The sequence below is a fragment of the Colossoma macropomum genome, unplaced genomic scaffold, assembly GCF_904425465.1.
Source record: "Colossoma macropomum unplaced genomic scaffold, Colossoma_macropomum, whole genome shotgun sequence".
Lineage (NCBI taxonomy): Eukaryota > Metazoa > Chordata > Actinopteri > Characiformes > Serrasalmidae > Colossoma > Colossoma macropomum.
Genome location: NW_023494802.1, coordinates 33,556,067 through 33,573,089, shown reverse-complemented (window position 1 = coordinate 33,573,089; position 17,023 = coordinate 33,556,067). Strand labels below are relative to the sequence as shown.

The 17,023-nt window shown below is 38.3% G+C and overlaps 1 protein-coding gene across 1 annotated transcript; it reads right to left on the bottom strand.

Annotated features, from left to right (window-relative positions):
• Position 1: 1 nt before the first annotated feature.
• Positions 2-16,350, bottom strand: LOC118822890 (coiled-coil domain-containing protein 42-like). Its single transcript, XM_036592217.1, has 7 exons — positions 16,025-16,350; positions 14,979-15,083; positions 14,337-14,537; positions 12,477-12,698; positions 10,170-10,334; positions 9,266-9,406; positions 2-139 (listed from the first exon to the last, which is right to left on the bottom strand). Exons 2-7 carry the CDS (start codon positions 15,015-15,017, stop codon positions 2-4), a joined length of 906 nt encoding a protein of 301 aa, XP_036448110.1. The 5' UTR covers positions 15,018-15,083; positions 16,025-16,350.
• Between the last annotated feature and the right edge of the window lie 673 nt (positions 16,351-17,023).

Sequence of the window (17,023 nt, the reverse complement as noted above, 5' to 3'; positions counted from 1 at the left end):
ATCATTGTTTTGCTTTCGACGGGCTTTCGAGGGGCGCCTTGAAACAGCTGCCCGCCCCGGATTGGCCGAGCGGGAAGTGGGCGTAGCCGGAGCGCCCCGCTCCGCGCGCCACACTAAAAACATTCCAGCGCTGCTCGAACTGTACAGAGAGAGAGGGAGGGAGAGAGAGACAGAGAGAGAGAGAGAGGAGAGAGAGAGAGAGACAGAAAGACTCATCACGAGAGAGCGAGAGTCATCACGAAAGAGCAAGACTTATCACGAGAGAGAAAGAGAGAGAGAGACTAATCACACTTAACTGAGTTAGCAAGAAATAATGATGGTCTTTACAGTAACTATTGTATTTAAATTCAGTTGGCTTGTATTATTATTATTATTATTATTATTATTATTACAAAATTGTTATTTTATCATCACAATATCAACAAATTATCATATTATTAATAAAACAGTAAATTACAAAAAATGACAGCTATTATTGTTCTTAATAATATTATTATTAGGCTATTATTACTATTCTTAAGACTATTATTATAAGGCTATTAGTAGTAGTAATAGTAGAATTAAGACACTTTAAAAAGTGATGTGTTAAAACACTTGTGTTGCCTGTTAAATCAGAAACTGGGCACAGAAATATTTTGACACATTTTGGGTAAAATAACACAAAATGTGCTGTTTTCAACCAAACACACTGATATGTCCAGTTAAAGACAGAGTGTGTTGTTTTTTAACACATCTGTTTTAAGAGTGTAGTAGTAGTTGTAGTAGTGGTAGTGTTAGTATTGATGCTGTACATTCAGTTTAAAGTAGATTGCCTGGACATTTATTGTCTTTTATGGTTCCCATTTGCATTGTTTTTCTTTTTATTTATTATTATTATTAATAATAATAATAATGATAATAATAACATTTTTGAAAATGGTTCTGCATAGCACCAAAAATGGTTCTATTGTTACAAGCTTCACATCACAACAATAACAGAAAACCATCGCTGCTACTAAAGAACCCTTGAAGAGCCATCTTTTAAGTGTGTGCTGTAAATCAGCACTCTGCAGAGCTCTGCTGCCAATAATTACTCTAAATTTTACATTATTTTTACAGTGATATGAGCTGTACATTAGAAATGCAGGTGTGCAGGACAGACCTGTACAAATACAGTAAACAACTATATTTAAAAACAGTATTGTAACTGTATAATACAGTATGAGTGCTGTGAATTAACAGTAGATTACTGTCATTTTAGCTGGATTTTTGTGAGAGGCTGATTAAACTATTTGTTAAACTAAATTGTGTAAATTATTTTGGAAAGATTGTTTTCGAACTGCTTGAGTTTATTTGAAGTTACAGCAATGAAGAACATCATACATTTGCCTTAGTAAAAACTCTTTTACTTACTTTTTTTGGGGGATTAATGAACCAATTACACTGTTTTTCACATGCAAAGTACTACACACACTGGGTTTAAAAGCCACATTCTCACAGATGTTGAAAACAGAGTCCTGAGAATGATGAACATGAACATGAATATTCACAATAAGCTCTTTCAAAATCAAACACAGTTTGGGAAAGCTGGAAATTACACTGCTGAGGCTAAGATTATACAAAAATACATCCATACTTGCTAGTTGGATCACAAAAATAATAACCACAGCATATACAGAGGTATGCAAAAGTTTGGGCGCCCTGGTCAAATGACATGTTTTGTTGGTTTTCTAAATGTAACAGAGAACACATTTAAATATAGTTAATATATAGCATTATAGTATATAGTTATATATAGTTAAATATAGCATTATCCTGCATGTGCAAAGGTTTTGGTACATTATCCATATATATATATATATATATATATATATATATATATGTACATTTTAGAAAAAAATAAAACATAAATGTGACCTATGCAAAAGTTTTGGCACACTATATATTTATATATATATACATATATATATATATATATATATATATAATATATAGTGTGCCAAAACTTTTGCATAGGTCACATTTATGTTTTATTTTTTTCTAAAATGTTAAATTCTGCAAATGAACAGTAAGTGTGCATGACTGTGTCCTGTGTAGAGGATGTGTTAGCCCAAACTTTGTATACTACTGTGTTAATATTGAAAAAAATGCTGCTTTTCAGAACCTTGTATGAGGGACTACATTGCAATATTCAGGTTTTAAACTCCATTAATCGGGGTAGCAGAGGATGAGTGGCGGGCAAAGCTTCAGAAAGAAAGCTCCACTGCTGCCCAGCCCTAACTGAGACCAATTCTATACCGCGAAACCGAGACGTAAACAAGAATGGGAGCACTGTTTACATTCCTAGTTTCCGAAATGTGGAAGCCGCGCAGACACATAGCTAAAATTACCGTGAGTGGGAGAATTCCAAAGCATCTCAGCTCTGCTTTAGAAAAAAAGGAAGAAAAAAGCTTTTGGGGGGGTCCCAAAGCAGCTCTTGTTTTGGTATTAATCTTGCAATGTATAAAGCCTGTGATGTAGACCACCACCATACATTACAGGGCAGTATGTAAACCAGATAATCAAAAAGAAGGAAAACAGTGGGAGCTTTGAATATGCAAGCAGGACCAGATCTGTTTGGAATGTACAATTCAATCAAGGGTCAATGTTAAAGCCGTTTTCTGTTACCAACACTTTAAGCTTGCTCCACAGCATCTCCAGGAAGGGGAGCAGAGTCAGAATCTGTTAAACTTGAACTTAGTACACTGAAATGGGTTTTAAACATGAGATGGAAGAAAGAAAGATCTTGGTAGAGCTTCATTGGGCTTCCTTGGTCTATATTCATTAATTTAAACCATGCAGTCCAAGTCGAAGCAATAGCTTGTTAAAAAAAAAATTAAATGTTTTACTGTAATTGTCCTCGATATATAAAGAGCACTGTGCAACAGTCAGAAACCACTGTTTCATTTAGCCTATTTGATTTCCAGTCAACAACAATTGAGCACAATTCATTCCTTTTTCAGTCTCAGAAAAGCAAAAAATATTTAACAGAAAATTACACAAAACATCAACAACTAAATATAATGACATATTCAATGTTACAGCTTTCATTCATTTCAGGAGACTCACTCTACAGACGCCTCAACAAATATACATAATAGCATTTTTTCAGTATTTAGTTTGTCCACTCTGCCTTTATTACAGCTTCCATTCTTTTCAAGACACCTGACTTCATTTTCTTAAAGAAATCTGCAGGGATATTTTTTCCACGCCTCTAAAGTCCAGTCTTGGTTGCATTTTCTGCTTTTCACAATCCAAGTAATCTCAACTGTACGTAGACTCTTGGATTTTTTTTCAGATCTGAAGAAAGAGTGCGGCTTGATTTTCTCTTCTCTCTCAAAGAGCTGCTGTTGTTGCTGTTGATCTGTTGGGGACAGTTTTGGTGGTCTACCCGGTCTTGCACGGTTGTTAGAAGTCCCGTTTTCTCTGTTTCTTTTAAAAGTTCTTGCTCTCCAGTGTTTTTTTTCCCCACTTATTTTCCTTTGACTTTCTCCTGATTTATGCAAGTGGAGTATCCTATATCTAACCCCTCAGAAATATCTCCTAACAAATGACTAACTTGTACTTAATGTTGTTTTGACTGGAAATTATATTGTAGTGTGTTCAAGAAAGGTGTACATGTTTAATCTGGGTTATTTGTTCTACAGCAGTTATTTTCTGTGTTTATTCTGATAAGGACTCTTATTGTGAAGGTGGGGCTCATCTTTTTTGGGGAAATGAATCTGTTAGAATGGCCCAACTGTGGTCAGTCGGAACTGGAAGCGAGAGAGTGCAGACGTGAGCTGTGTGTAGCGCTAGCTGTTAGCCAGAAGCCTTGCTATTGTACGGCGGGGCTGTGGACGACTATAGCCGCTTAATAAAGCACAATGACTTGTGTATCAGCTGTACCTTCTTTAATAGCGGAAATACTTCTGACACTAAACATATCTTTTAACGAGTCCTTTAAGGAGAACCAACACCTGGGAAACCAGGAAACCATAGGTTGGTTTGGAACACATAGCTGGACACTGTGATATACCCCGAGTACCAGAGCTCTATTGACCTGTCTTATGTTTGTCCTGTAATGTACAGCTACAAATCAGAAGAGGCAGTTCATGAATGTATAACTCTTTGCTAGCAGTACAGCATCAACGCACTGATGCTCTAGAAACATTTTTTATTGATTTAGGTGGCGATTCAACTATATTGATTTTGGAACGTCAGTATCCATTATAATCAATCATAATAATATTCAATGGGCCTTTTAATGTGGCCCAGCCCATCACTCTGTTGGCAGCACTCTGTAACATTTCACTGCATGACTGTGCAAATGTAGATTTTACTCTGTAATATACTGTAAATGACACTGGATCATATGTCTTATTAGACCCTGCACAAAAGTTTTGGCACCCCTGGTTCGATCACATGTTGTGTTGTTTGTAAAATATGTTCCTCTACAGAGAACACACTTCTGCACACTTTAATGCACAATTATTGTTTATTTGCAAAATTTAACATATTGGAGAAAAAATGAAACATAAAATATGGCCTATGCAAAAGGACTTATTTTCTTACATACTTATTTTTTTCTTGAATATATGTTATTAATATCTAAAAAGTACAAATAGTATGAATATTTTGCATGTTTACATATTCAGTGAATTTTTTTTAAATAACTTAAAATAATCAGATTTCGACTGAATCATGGTGAAATCTGAAACTTCATGCTGCTATAAATCCTTTCCTATTGATTCATAATTAAATTGGTGTGAGGCCAGAGATTTACATTGCAACTCCAGCCTGGTGGAGCAGCCACAAAAGCAAAGAAGATGTGCTGTAGGCCTGAGACGGAAGGTGTAATTCCATCAATTTTTGAAAACTCCTGCATAGTTATATGGTTAAATAAACAAAGTCACTCAGAGTGGTCCGATGGTGGTGATACGAACCAAACGTTTGAAGAGTTTAATGCCTCTAAAAGCTCCCTCAGAGAAAGTTATTACATGAAATAGTGACAAGTGAAAGTTATGAGATAATCTTTTGGCCAAAAATGCATTTTTTAACATGGCGGATGGGAAGCTGTGAGGCAAAACACTTTTTCAGAATTATCATTTTTTTACCATTATCAGAATTCCGTATAAAAAAATCAGAAGACTTGTAGGTTCACTGGTCATTCTGGATAGTAAATAAAATATGTCAAAGACATGGCGACCCCTGGTTCCTATCACCCTCATTGTAAGGTAATCTGAGTCGGTACGTTTCTCTAGAACAGAGCATTTTTCATCAACCCACTCTGAATGACTTTGTTTACATCTCACTAATTGAATTACACACAAAGTTCGGAAAATCTATGGAATTCCTCTCCAATTCATGGCAGCTAGGGGCCGCACGCTGTTCAGACAAAGCAAGTCTGCGTTTTCTTGCATGGGAGTTTTTATTGCAACACGGAGGACGACAAAAAAGCATGATGAATCGTTTCAGTTTGAGCACAGCCTATAAGCGTGAGCGTCTGTAAACATCTGCCTCATAACACATACGTAAACACGCCTCACACTTGCACTACATTTCAATGCTGGGCGAACAGGATATGAGCTACTTAATCCCACCTTGATCCGAGCGCCCTCAGTGACATGCAGTCCGTGCCCTCAGTGACCCGCACCCACGCAACACGTTCTAACCAGAGAACAGCCTGGTCTGGCCAAATCTGAGGTTTTTCTGCAGGGCCCGAGCTCAAAATCTGCAGCCATGTGACTTACAGGAAGGGGAAGAAGACCCCCTCCCACCCCTCCAACTCTCTCACTGCCTCTCTCGCTCTCCTCTCTCTCTATGCACCCCCCCTCCTCAAAATCTGCCCCCGAGTGGCCCCTGCTGGGCTTTTTTTTTTCCAGGAAAGGGGCCCGGCGGACAGGCGCAGGGGCCCGAGCCGGGGAGAGAAAAGGCCTGGCTCATTGAGAAAAACAAAAACAGTGAGGGGAGGTGGGAAGACTCTCCCTCCCTTACATAACAGTCTCCAGCAGAAGAGAAAAAAACAAGCCTTTTTTTTCTACCACCACCAGGCTCAAAACCCGTCTGTCTACTCTCAGCGTGCGCCGCCACACCCTATGGTGGAGCTCGGTGAGAATTTCATCAGCTGTATGTTTTTTTTTTTCTTCTTCCCAGAATACAATAATGCATTTCTGTGTGAACTGAGTATTCAGTTTAAGTCAGAAAGTTTGTAGACACCTGCTCATCCAACTGAAATCAAGAGTGTAAAAGGGGAATTCCACCAATTTCTCAAAAGGTCTGTATAATTCAATCTTTGAAAGTTAAATTCCTGTAAAGTGGTTTGATGTGAAACAGTTCAACGTAAAGAAACTTACCAACTCATATTTCTTTACAGTGGTGGTGATATTAACAAGGGGTCACAATGTACACCGATCAGCCATAACATCGAGGACACTTCCTTGTTTCCACACTTAATGTCCATTTTATCAGCTGCACCACAATAACAGACTGTAGTCCGTCTGTTTCTCTGCATACTTTGTTAGCCTCCTTTCACCCTGTTCTTCAGTGGTCAGGACCTCCACAGGACCGCCACAGAGCAAGTATTATTTGGGTAGTGAATCATTCTCAGCACTGCAGTGACACTGACGTGGTGGTGGTGTGTCTCCACTCACTGTCCACTCTATTGGACTCACCTACCTTCTTGGACCACCTTGTAGATGTAAAGTCAGAGACAGTGCCTCATCTGTTGCTGCACAGTTTGTGTTGGTCATCCTCTAATCCCTCATCAGTGGTCACAGGCTGCTGCCCACAGGACGCTGTTGGCTGGGTATTTTTGGTTGGTGATTTTTTCTCAGTCCAGCAGTGACACTGAGGTGTTTAAAAACTCCAGCAGCACTGCTGTGTCTGATCCACTCATACCAGTGCAACACACACTTACATGCCACCACCATGTCAACTTACTCCAAAGGTGTTGTATGGAGCTCCATCACTCCAGAGAACGTAGTGCCACTGCTCCACAGCCCAGTGCTGGGGGGCTTCATAGCCCTCCCTGATAGCAAACAGTTTTGGGATTGAATCTGGCTTTGGGCTGAAAAGGCAAAAGCTTCACACGCTATTGCCTCTTGTCTATATTTGTGGGCCAATTTTGGCATGAAGGTTGTGGACCAACAATGTAGTTGGGCCAGATTTGGGTCACATCCATTAGTTCTACTCACTTGACAGTGTGTGGGCCAAACCTGGACTTAAGACCGACCTGTATACCGGGCCAGAACAAACTCCAGGATGTGGCCCACGAGTTGGCCAGACAAATTTTCCTAACTGGGCTCTATATTCTTAAAAAAGATGGGATCCTTAGTAAAGGGAATGGTTCCATTTGAAACCATGAGTTCTATATAGAACCCTTTCATGCTTACATGGTTCTTTACATGGTATAACGGTTTGTCAGAATGATGGAGAATGCGTTGTATATGTTTATATACAGAACCTTTCTAAAAATGTTTCTATATAGCACCAAATAGCGTTCTTCTACTGTTACAAGCTTGACCTCATAACAATAGAAGAACTCTTTTTCGTGCTGTATTGAATCATTTTCAAAAAGGTTCTATATAGGTCTTTCATGGTGAAAGAACCATTTCGCCATGCAAAGAAACATTTAAGCATGCAGTGGTTCTATACAGAACTCATGGTTCTAAAGAGAGCCATTACCTTGAATAAACATCCATAAAAAACAGTTTTTTAAAGAGTAGCTAATGCTTGGCATTGGGAATGATGACTTTAGGCTCTGTGCAGTGGCTGAATTCACTAAGTATGCCTACATTGGTACGTTTGAGAATGTGTTGAGTCCCTGCTAGCAGCAAATAATAGAACCATTAGGATCAAAACCGCATAGTTTGACTTTCTAATGGGAATTGGCTTAATGGTTACCTTTAGAAAGCACTTGTTTCCTAGAACACCTTTAGATCCCACAAGGAAACCTTCAAATGCATCTGGAATCAGTCCCAGAGCACTTGTTAAACCATTAGAATCGTTTACACTGAGAAATCAACCGATCAGGAAAACACTGAATACCTTCAGTGACTGACTATTAGACACCACCGGGAACCAACATGAACTTTTAATGGTTTCTATGATTTTTTTGTTCCAGCCATTTTGTGATTCATGTGAGAGAAGAATAATGAACGGGTAGCCAAAAAGTGAAAGTGAACTTCTCGTACCGAAATCCGAGGTAAATATGAGAATAAGGTCATAAGTACATGTATTGGGGGGTTAGCCGATAAGGCCGTGAGAAACCGAGCTCTGGCGCTTCCTCGAGCAGCGTTTTAACGCATCTCTGACATTTGGGCGCCATCTTGTGGCAGAAATGGTGTAAACTTTTTGAAAGAGGACGGAGTCTTTTCACTCTGAACCCCTCAAAATAGTTATTTTTAAAACCTTTTTCACAGCAGCCATAAAATTAAAAAGCCATTTCTGTTTTGGAGGTCCCTCCTTTTTTACACTATGCATTTTTTTTCAATGGAAATGCGTGATTTACGTGTGAATCGTTTTTGTCTGTCTTTGCTGGGGAGCAAACGAGTCGACATTTATAAAGGTGTTTTGTTTAAATCCTATTTGTAGCAGTTCTAGTTTAATATGAAGAAGCAGCAGTTGTGCTTTTCGTTTTATCTTAGCACAGCTATCTTTGTGGAGAATTAATTAAAATTTTGATTAAAAAATAATAAAATTAATTAGTGTGGAAAACAGCAGGGGGTTCCCACCCCTCCCTTTTCACCCCTCACTGCTCACTAGCAGCTCAACCCCAGTTAGCAAAATTTGTCTGGCTCACTTGTGGGCCACATCCTTGGTTTGTTCTGGCCCAGAATACGGCTGGGTCCTCGGCCCAGATCTGGCCTGCGCACTGTTAAGTGAGTAGAACTAAAGGATATGGCCCAAATCTGGTCCCAGTCTGGCCCAACTACACCATTGGTCCACAATATTCACACCAGAATTGTCCCACAAATGTGGATACAAGGAAAAACAGAATGAAGCTGTCCAAGATCTGGCCCTGGTCTGGCCCGCATGCCTAACAACTACCCCGTAATCAACCAACACTCATATAGGAAAGCCAGAATTGGCCCAAAACTGCCTGCTATCTGGGACAGAGTTCACACACAGAAAGCCAACTGATAACAAAGTTATGGGAAGATGTTTTATTTGATCAACTAATTTCCCTTACAGCAGAATGGCTGCTAGGTGTTCTGCAGAAAGGGGTTAATGAGAACAGTTCTAGATCTATTACTAATAAAAGTACAACAATCATAAACACATTCTCCATCTTCTGGGTAAGTTGTGTCCAGATCATCCGGTCTGTTATCGATGCCCCTGGGAGAAGCGATCGTGACCTGCTGACCTCCTCCCACATGGAGATCAAGTCAGATAAGAATGTTTGGATCTATCAATGAACAGAAAGAAAATAAGTAGCTGATTAAATACATTCATTATCATCATCATCATCATCATCATGTAAATGAGGTAGCTATACTTGCTGTTGATCCGAAAGCTAAAATAGATCTAGATATATTTACTTTAATTTTGCTTTTGGTAATACAAATACCACGATTTACAGTATTACTGCATATACAGTGATACAGTTTTTATATGCAAACAAATTAACCCCTTAAAGTCCCACACTTATTACATACCAAGGCTTATTGTTCAGTAACTACATGGACTGTAATGCAAACTGGCTGAGCTATTCTTAAATTGTAGAAGTGTGCAGTAAAACATTGCCAGCGTTTCCTGGCCATTTAAGCAGCTAAATGTTTTGTTGAAGCACATCCTCTACAGAGAACACACCTCTGTGCATTTCTTTGCTGAATTTAACATATTGGGTGGAAAATGAACCATAATGTTTGACCTGCACAAAAGTTATGGCACATTTAATAGTTTATGCTTTTTTATATGTTACATTAAAACAAATAGGAATTAGGATATGCTTACTCATTTTCACTTAGGTGTTCATACTTTTGCATTTGCCTATAACTACTTACTACCCACCTCTGCATACTGTATTTTTGGCTCACTGCTAGTTACATGACCATATGACTTTTTATTGTATCAGAAGAGTTAATGATCTCCCACTGTAGATATGAAAAGTAAACACAACAGTTCAATTTCTACACATTCTGTGAAATATTAATAGCTTTTGGTAATACCTTTTCCAGCTGTTTAAGTGTATCCTCTGGGGCAATTGGTGCATCTCCAGTGTCTTTGGCCCTCTTGCAAACACTCTGGTACAGGTTAAGTGTGGCCATCTTGATTGTACCCAGCAGGAGAGTTTTCTTGGCTGCTGTGTTCTGAATGTGGGCCCATCTTGACTCCTGATTGCAGAGTGACAGTAATACAGACAGTGGATGGCTTTTATTTAAATCAGGCATTCATATAGGCCACTGTTCCTACACTGCAACAAAGCAATGCCTATCTGTACTGAACTGCAGAGTGGCTACAGACGAATAATGCAGTTCTAATAAAGCCTTCATCACTGTGCTGTACAAAATTCAGGTCACTCAAAAAAAAGGAATGTGATTGCTTCTTTATGAGCTGGAATTGCTTAATCATTTTTTTGTTGGATTTTTACTCAGTCGCCTCCTTTTTTGTCTGCATCCCTGGCCCTCATGGCCACATAGTTTTGATTGTTTTGAAATAAATGTGTCCCAAAGTCCGAATATTACTGTGTAATATTGAGAATTTTTAACATCTGAACACACAGTTGAAAGTCCAAAACTGACTTTGAACCAAGTCTGTAAAACTCATGTACAGTTACAGGCTGTAGCCTGTCCGGTTCATCATTGCTCAGTTTCTGACCACAGGACCGCTGTTGACAAGATATTAGTTGGGCAGTGAGCCATTCTCAACACAGCAGTGAAACTGACGTGGCAGTGTGTGTGACGCACAACGTTAGTGTCACTGCTAGGCTGACAGTAGTCCACCACCTTAAAATATCCAGCCAACAGTGCCTCTGTGTTCAGAAACTGACCATTGATGAAGGCCTAAAACAGGGATGCACAACTCCAGGCTTGGCAGGCCAGTGTCCAACATAGTTTGCTCATTCCCCCACTCAAACACACACACCTACTAAACCTCACAATTAGCAGATGAATTGAGTCATATGTGTTTGAGCATGCAAATCACCAAACTGTGCCGGACACTGGCCCTCCAGGACCCTGGGCTAGACGATGACTAACACAAATTGTGCAGCAACAAATGGGCTTCTGTCTCCAACTGCACACCAGCAAGGTGGAGCTACAAGGTAGAGGTGTGTGATAAAGAACTGGTGAGTATCTTTCATTCTTTCAATATGCATAAATTAGCTGCATCAACAGTATCAGCAGTTTCAATCAAAAGGCTATTATGCACCATTACACTCGTCCACATGTTACATCATGAATATGCTGAAAGGTGCAATATGCATTGGACATGTAGACATGATGTTTTTTACTGTTAGAAGCTTGTAACCCAGAAGCCTTTGCTATTATTATTATTATTATTATTATTATTATTATTATTATTATAAGATGCAGTTGTATAATACCTACCTGCCAAAAGTGCATGTATGAGTAATATATGAGTAAATGCATAAGTGATACATTCCAAAAACTGAAAGATCTGATATGCTTCAGTGTGGAGATGCAGTACTGTGCAAAGAGACCACCATTTAGTTATTTGAACAGCCATTAAGTACAAGAACATTTTCCAGGAGATATTTCTGAGGAGATTAGATATAAGATAATCCACTTGCATAAGGAGGTTCTCAAAACTAGAGTTCAAAAATCAGATAGACCATAGTACTTAAAGCTATGAGAGAGAGGAGAAAACTAAGCTCCACTCATAGTTCAGATCTGAAAAAATCTACAGGTATTTCTGTCCATCCTTCCCCTATGAGAAGAAAACTGTAGCTGTAAAGAAGCCTTTACTAAGAAAAGGAAATAAAGACTAAAAAAAAAGAAGAATTTGATATCAAAAAAGCTGCTGGTGTTCTCAGAACAATGAAGAGCCCAGACCTCAACATCACTGAATGCGGATTACTTGGAAGGTGAGAAGCAGAAAATGCAACCAACTTCTAAGACTGAACTTTGGAAGTGTGGAAAAATATCCCTGCAGATTTCTTTGAAAAACTGATGTCAAGTCTCCTGAAAAAAGAATAGAAGCTGTAATAATGTAATGGACACACTAAATACTGAAAAAATGCTATTATGTATATTTGTTGAGGCTTCTGTGTAATTTACTTTTTAAAAATATTTTGTTTTATTTTTTCTCACACAGAAAAATTAAAAACTTAATGTACTTAATGTCTGTTTTTGGGGGGAAATTAAATAAATAAATGGTGGTCCCTGACGTTTGAACAGTACTGTATAGCAGATCAAAGGGAGCAACTTTGGCCTATTAGGGAGTTGGATTGGCACTAATTCCATTAGAATAGTTTATTGTATTCCTTTTGTGTATGTGTACTCGGCCCCTCTCACCCAGATCATGCCCTCTGCTCGGGCCTCGTCCAGTTGACTCTGCAGGTGGGACAAAGTGTTGTTATACTGGAGAATTGTGTCATTGCCCTGCTTGGTGAAGTGGGCCAGTTGGGCCTGGGATTTCTCCATGCTCTCCTGGTTCTGCTGAGTGATCTGCAGCAGGTCCTCACTCATTAGCTTCAGAGTGTAGTAACGGGACATCAGCTGACGCACCTCCTGAAACTGAGAGGGTGCTTCACTGGCTGAGTTGTTTATGGACTACTGTTCAAAAGTTTGGAATCACTTCTTAGTTTAAAGAAACAGTTTAAGCACAGAAGCTAAGACCGCTAATGATGAATGAAAGTCATTAGCTAGCAGTTAGTGTTGTGCAATTGAAATCATGCTAACTAGTGAGTAATTTATTCATTTTTTGCCAAATTGGCATGCTTAGTCAAGCCTTTCCAAGCTATAGCAGGAACAAGAAATACTTAAATTATAACATACTATAATAAATTATCCATTACCTATGTATGATATTAATATATATATGGTCATTTGTTGTCAAATTATCCGCCTTGAGTATTCTGGATATTAATTTTTATTATAACCCTGTCAACGTTATACAGTTTTCTCAGTTATTAAAGAATCACACACAACTCTGTTCATCATTCTGGGCACATCTTACATTTGCAATAATAATTAGCATTCTAATGATTACAAACCTTATGTGAAATGCAGACAAAAACAGAAAACAAAGATTTGTATTGTATTGAGCAAAACAAGATATACTATGTTTTTCCTGATCAACTTCACTGTTTTTTGTATATATACACTCATCCTGAAATTGATGCCAGCAACATGTTCCAAAGAGAGTAGAACATTGTGAAATGTTCAAAAAACATCTTGATGCCATCATGCTTGAGTATAAACGGAACATCCAGGAAATACTTTATGATCAAGGATAGATCAAGGCTCTCCACTTATCCAACATAATGATACAACAGTTTAAGAACAACATTCTTTAACCAGCAGCTGCAACAGTTTTAGGTATTTCACCCTCTTCAGTGCATAATATCTACTTGTTTGATGATAATATGCATCATTCAGGGAATCAGGAGAAAGGGCAAAGCCAAAAGCCACAAGTAAATGCCTGTGACCTTAAAAACCAGCAGGCTTCTGTGTTGCACCACATGGCTGTCAATGAATGCTGTTGGTTGCTGCATCCACATATTAAGACTGTACTATGCACAGCAGAAGCCATATGTCAACAACATCTTGAAACGCTGCTGACTTCTCTGGGCTTGAGGTCATCTGAAATAGACTAATACACAGTGGAAACCTGTATTGTGATCTGATGAGTTAAGTTTTCAGCTTGTTAAAGGAAATAATGGACATTGTGTTGTCTGGAGCCAAAGATGAAAAGGACGATCCAGATTGTTACCAGTTTAAGTTTAAAAGCCAGGATTTGTCATGGTATAGGGTTGTATTAGTCGCCATGGCATGGGTAACTTGCACATCTGTGAAGGCACCATTAATGTTGAAGGATATACATACATATGCTTTCTTCTAGATGACGTCTTTTTCAGGCACATCCATGCTTATTTCAACATGATAACACTAAGCCACATTCTGACTACCTGCAGTTTAGACTTTTTGTGAATTTAGGTTTATATCTGAAACATTAAGTTGCACATTACAAGCATCATACTAGAATTAGGTTAGATTCCAAATCTTTAAAAGCTAAGATTTTTTTTGTTTCATTTTACTTACTTTTAATTCTACTTCACTACAACAGGACATTATTATGTATTCGTAATTACGAATTAAGACACTGGGTTTCCATTCATATGAAAAGGTGTTTTTTTTAAATGAAAGACTAACCTGTGGACTGGCCTGCACCACTTTATCCAAAAACCTGGGATAAATGGCATTTTTCTTCACACGTTTCATCAGTTTATCCCGCTCCTTGACCAAAGACTTCATCTCCTCCTGCAGGGCCAGGAGGTCAGCCTGCTTCTTATTGGTCAGCTCCCTCTCCCGGTTCACCTTTCTCATCGCTCGACAGCGCTTGGCCTCATTATCCTGCATGGAGCACAGAAAGACATAGTTGTATTATGGTTTAATTTGGGATCAATTTTCAAAGATGTAAAACCAGTTTTGTTGCAGATAATTGTATAAAGTGAATCCAATATGCTAGTCCTCTGCAGTTTCACAGATTCACGGATTAGCAGGGAGTAAGGAAATTTTTTTTTAGAAATATCCTGAATGATGAAGAGAGCATAGTATCGAGAATAAAGTTAACGTTCATTAATAATTAAATTAACATTCAGAATGCCTCGTATTTAAAAAGTAGTGGTCAAAATACTTAAAATAGTGAATTAAACATTTAAAAATTCCATCTTTGCACTTAGTATATATTTAAATTCTACACTGTACAACTATTAATAAGAGTACTGATTCCAGTCTTTTGTAGAATAGTGTAGCTACAGCAGATAGGCCTTTGCATCTACAGTGTGACACTACCTTTAGGAAGTTGTCAAACTTTTGTTGGTAGTCCTTCATCTGCTCTTCTTTCTGCTTTAGTTTGTCTTTACGCACCTGCAGCGCCCACAGAGAGGACTCAAAATCCTGTAAGGAGCAGCGGTCAGTCAGTGAAACAGTAAGAAAACTTTATATGTTAGGCTAAAAAATGCAGAGGTAAAAATACACATGTGAGCCTAAATATTCTTCTTGGAATGTTTGAAATTATGATCTGTCATAGATGGTGCAATGCTATCCTAGATTTGCTGGTCCCATCCCAGAATGGTCATTACTTAAGTGAGTTGATTATGTTGATGTAATTCATAAATTGGGTTCGTTGACATCAATCGGTTTACATACCATTTTACACTCATCGTGATGGTTCTCTATAGCATATCTACAAATGTTGAAATTAGTAACAAACTGTCTGCAGTAGACGTTTCTGCCTTAAACAATAGCAAGACTGCGTACACATCAACCAGAACACTGTATTCACATAAACCCAACCAACACTTTTGCATCTGCTAACTACAGGCACAACTTCTGCCCAATGAGGACGACATAACTAAGTTAGAATAAGACAGCTGAGATGAAGGATGAGGAAAAACACTTAAAAACACACCTAAACCTAATCTTTCTAGGCTAAAGCATACTGCCCCAGTGGGCATGGTAAAGGCTTAGGAATCATTTATGCCTTAACCTTTAATGACTCAATGCTTTGAGGTAGACATTTGCTTTGACAAATTTGCTTGGTCTTCTTTTGTAGTATATTATTAAGTTCGTATTTAGTTTTCATTAGTTCTTTAATAATTGAATCAGTAGGAGTCTGAGAGGCCAGAAGGTCCAATCTCTTCACCTCCCCCTGCAGCTTTTGTTCTTTTACTAAGTCTTCCTTCTTCTTTTTAGAACAGTATGAAATGATTTTTCCTCTCATCACCACTTTTGCTGTTTCCCAAAGTGTGCAAGCTGTAATGTCAGGATGTTCGTTAGTTTCAATAAAGGCTGATCATTCCTGGTTAAAATAACCTAGAAAACATTATACAACTCACCTTCTGCCTCAGTCTCAACAAACAGACATATATCCAGACCCTTTCAGCTACAAAGAGGAAGTCGACAAGGATGTGCTTTATCACCTTTATTGTTTTGTCTTTTTATTGAACCCTTGGCTGCTTCTATCAGACAGTGCAATAAAATCTCAGGTATACAGTCAAAGTCATACCACCATAAAATCAGTCTGTATGCAGATGATGTTTTACTGTATATTACTAACCCTTCACTATCCCTTCCATCAGTTCATGATCTGATAAATAAGTATAGCAGGGTGTCTGGTTATTCCATTAATTGGTCCAAATCTGAGTTTCTGCCTCTAAGTAAATTCAACGGGGATGATGAGGTCTATGATATACCATCTGAACATTTCGCCCAGTCTATTAAATATCTTGGTATTCATATCTCTTCTAACATAAATGATTTGTATAAACTTAATTACATACCTTTAATGCAAGAAATAAAGGATAATCTAGAAAGGTGGAATAAATTACCATTATCTCTAATTGGCCGAATATCAGCAGTTAAAATGAATATCCTTCCTAAAATCAATTATCTGTTTTCTATGACCCCTGTTACCCCACCGTCAGGCTGGTTCTCCTCTCTTGACAATGCAGTGACTAAGCTCTATTGGAAGCACCAAAAGCCTCGAATCAAGTTAGCTACCCTCCAGAAACCTAAACATCTTGGAGGACTTGGAGCCCCAAATTTCTACTACTACTTTCTATCACATCAATTGCTTTACATTAGACATTGGACAACTAGCTCAAACCAACCCTGGCAAGATATTGAGGAAAGTTTAATTCAAGAACTGGACATTAATAGTATCCCATTCATAGACAAAGCTATAAAAAAAACAAAATTTTATAAATACAGTACAATAAGTACCACCCTGAATGCATGGTGGAATTCAAACAGAATTCTTAAATACAGCTACTCTCCCTCTAGTCAAACTCCTTTGTGGAACAACCCCATGTTTTTAATAAATAACAAACCTTTCA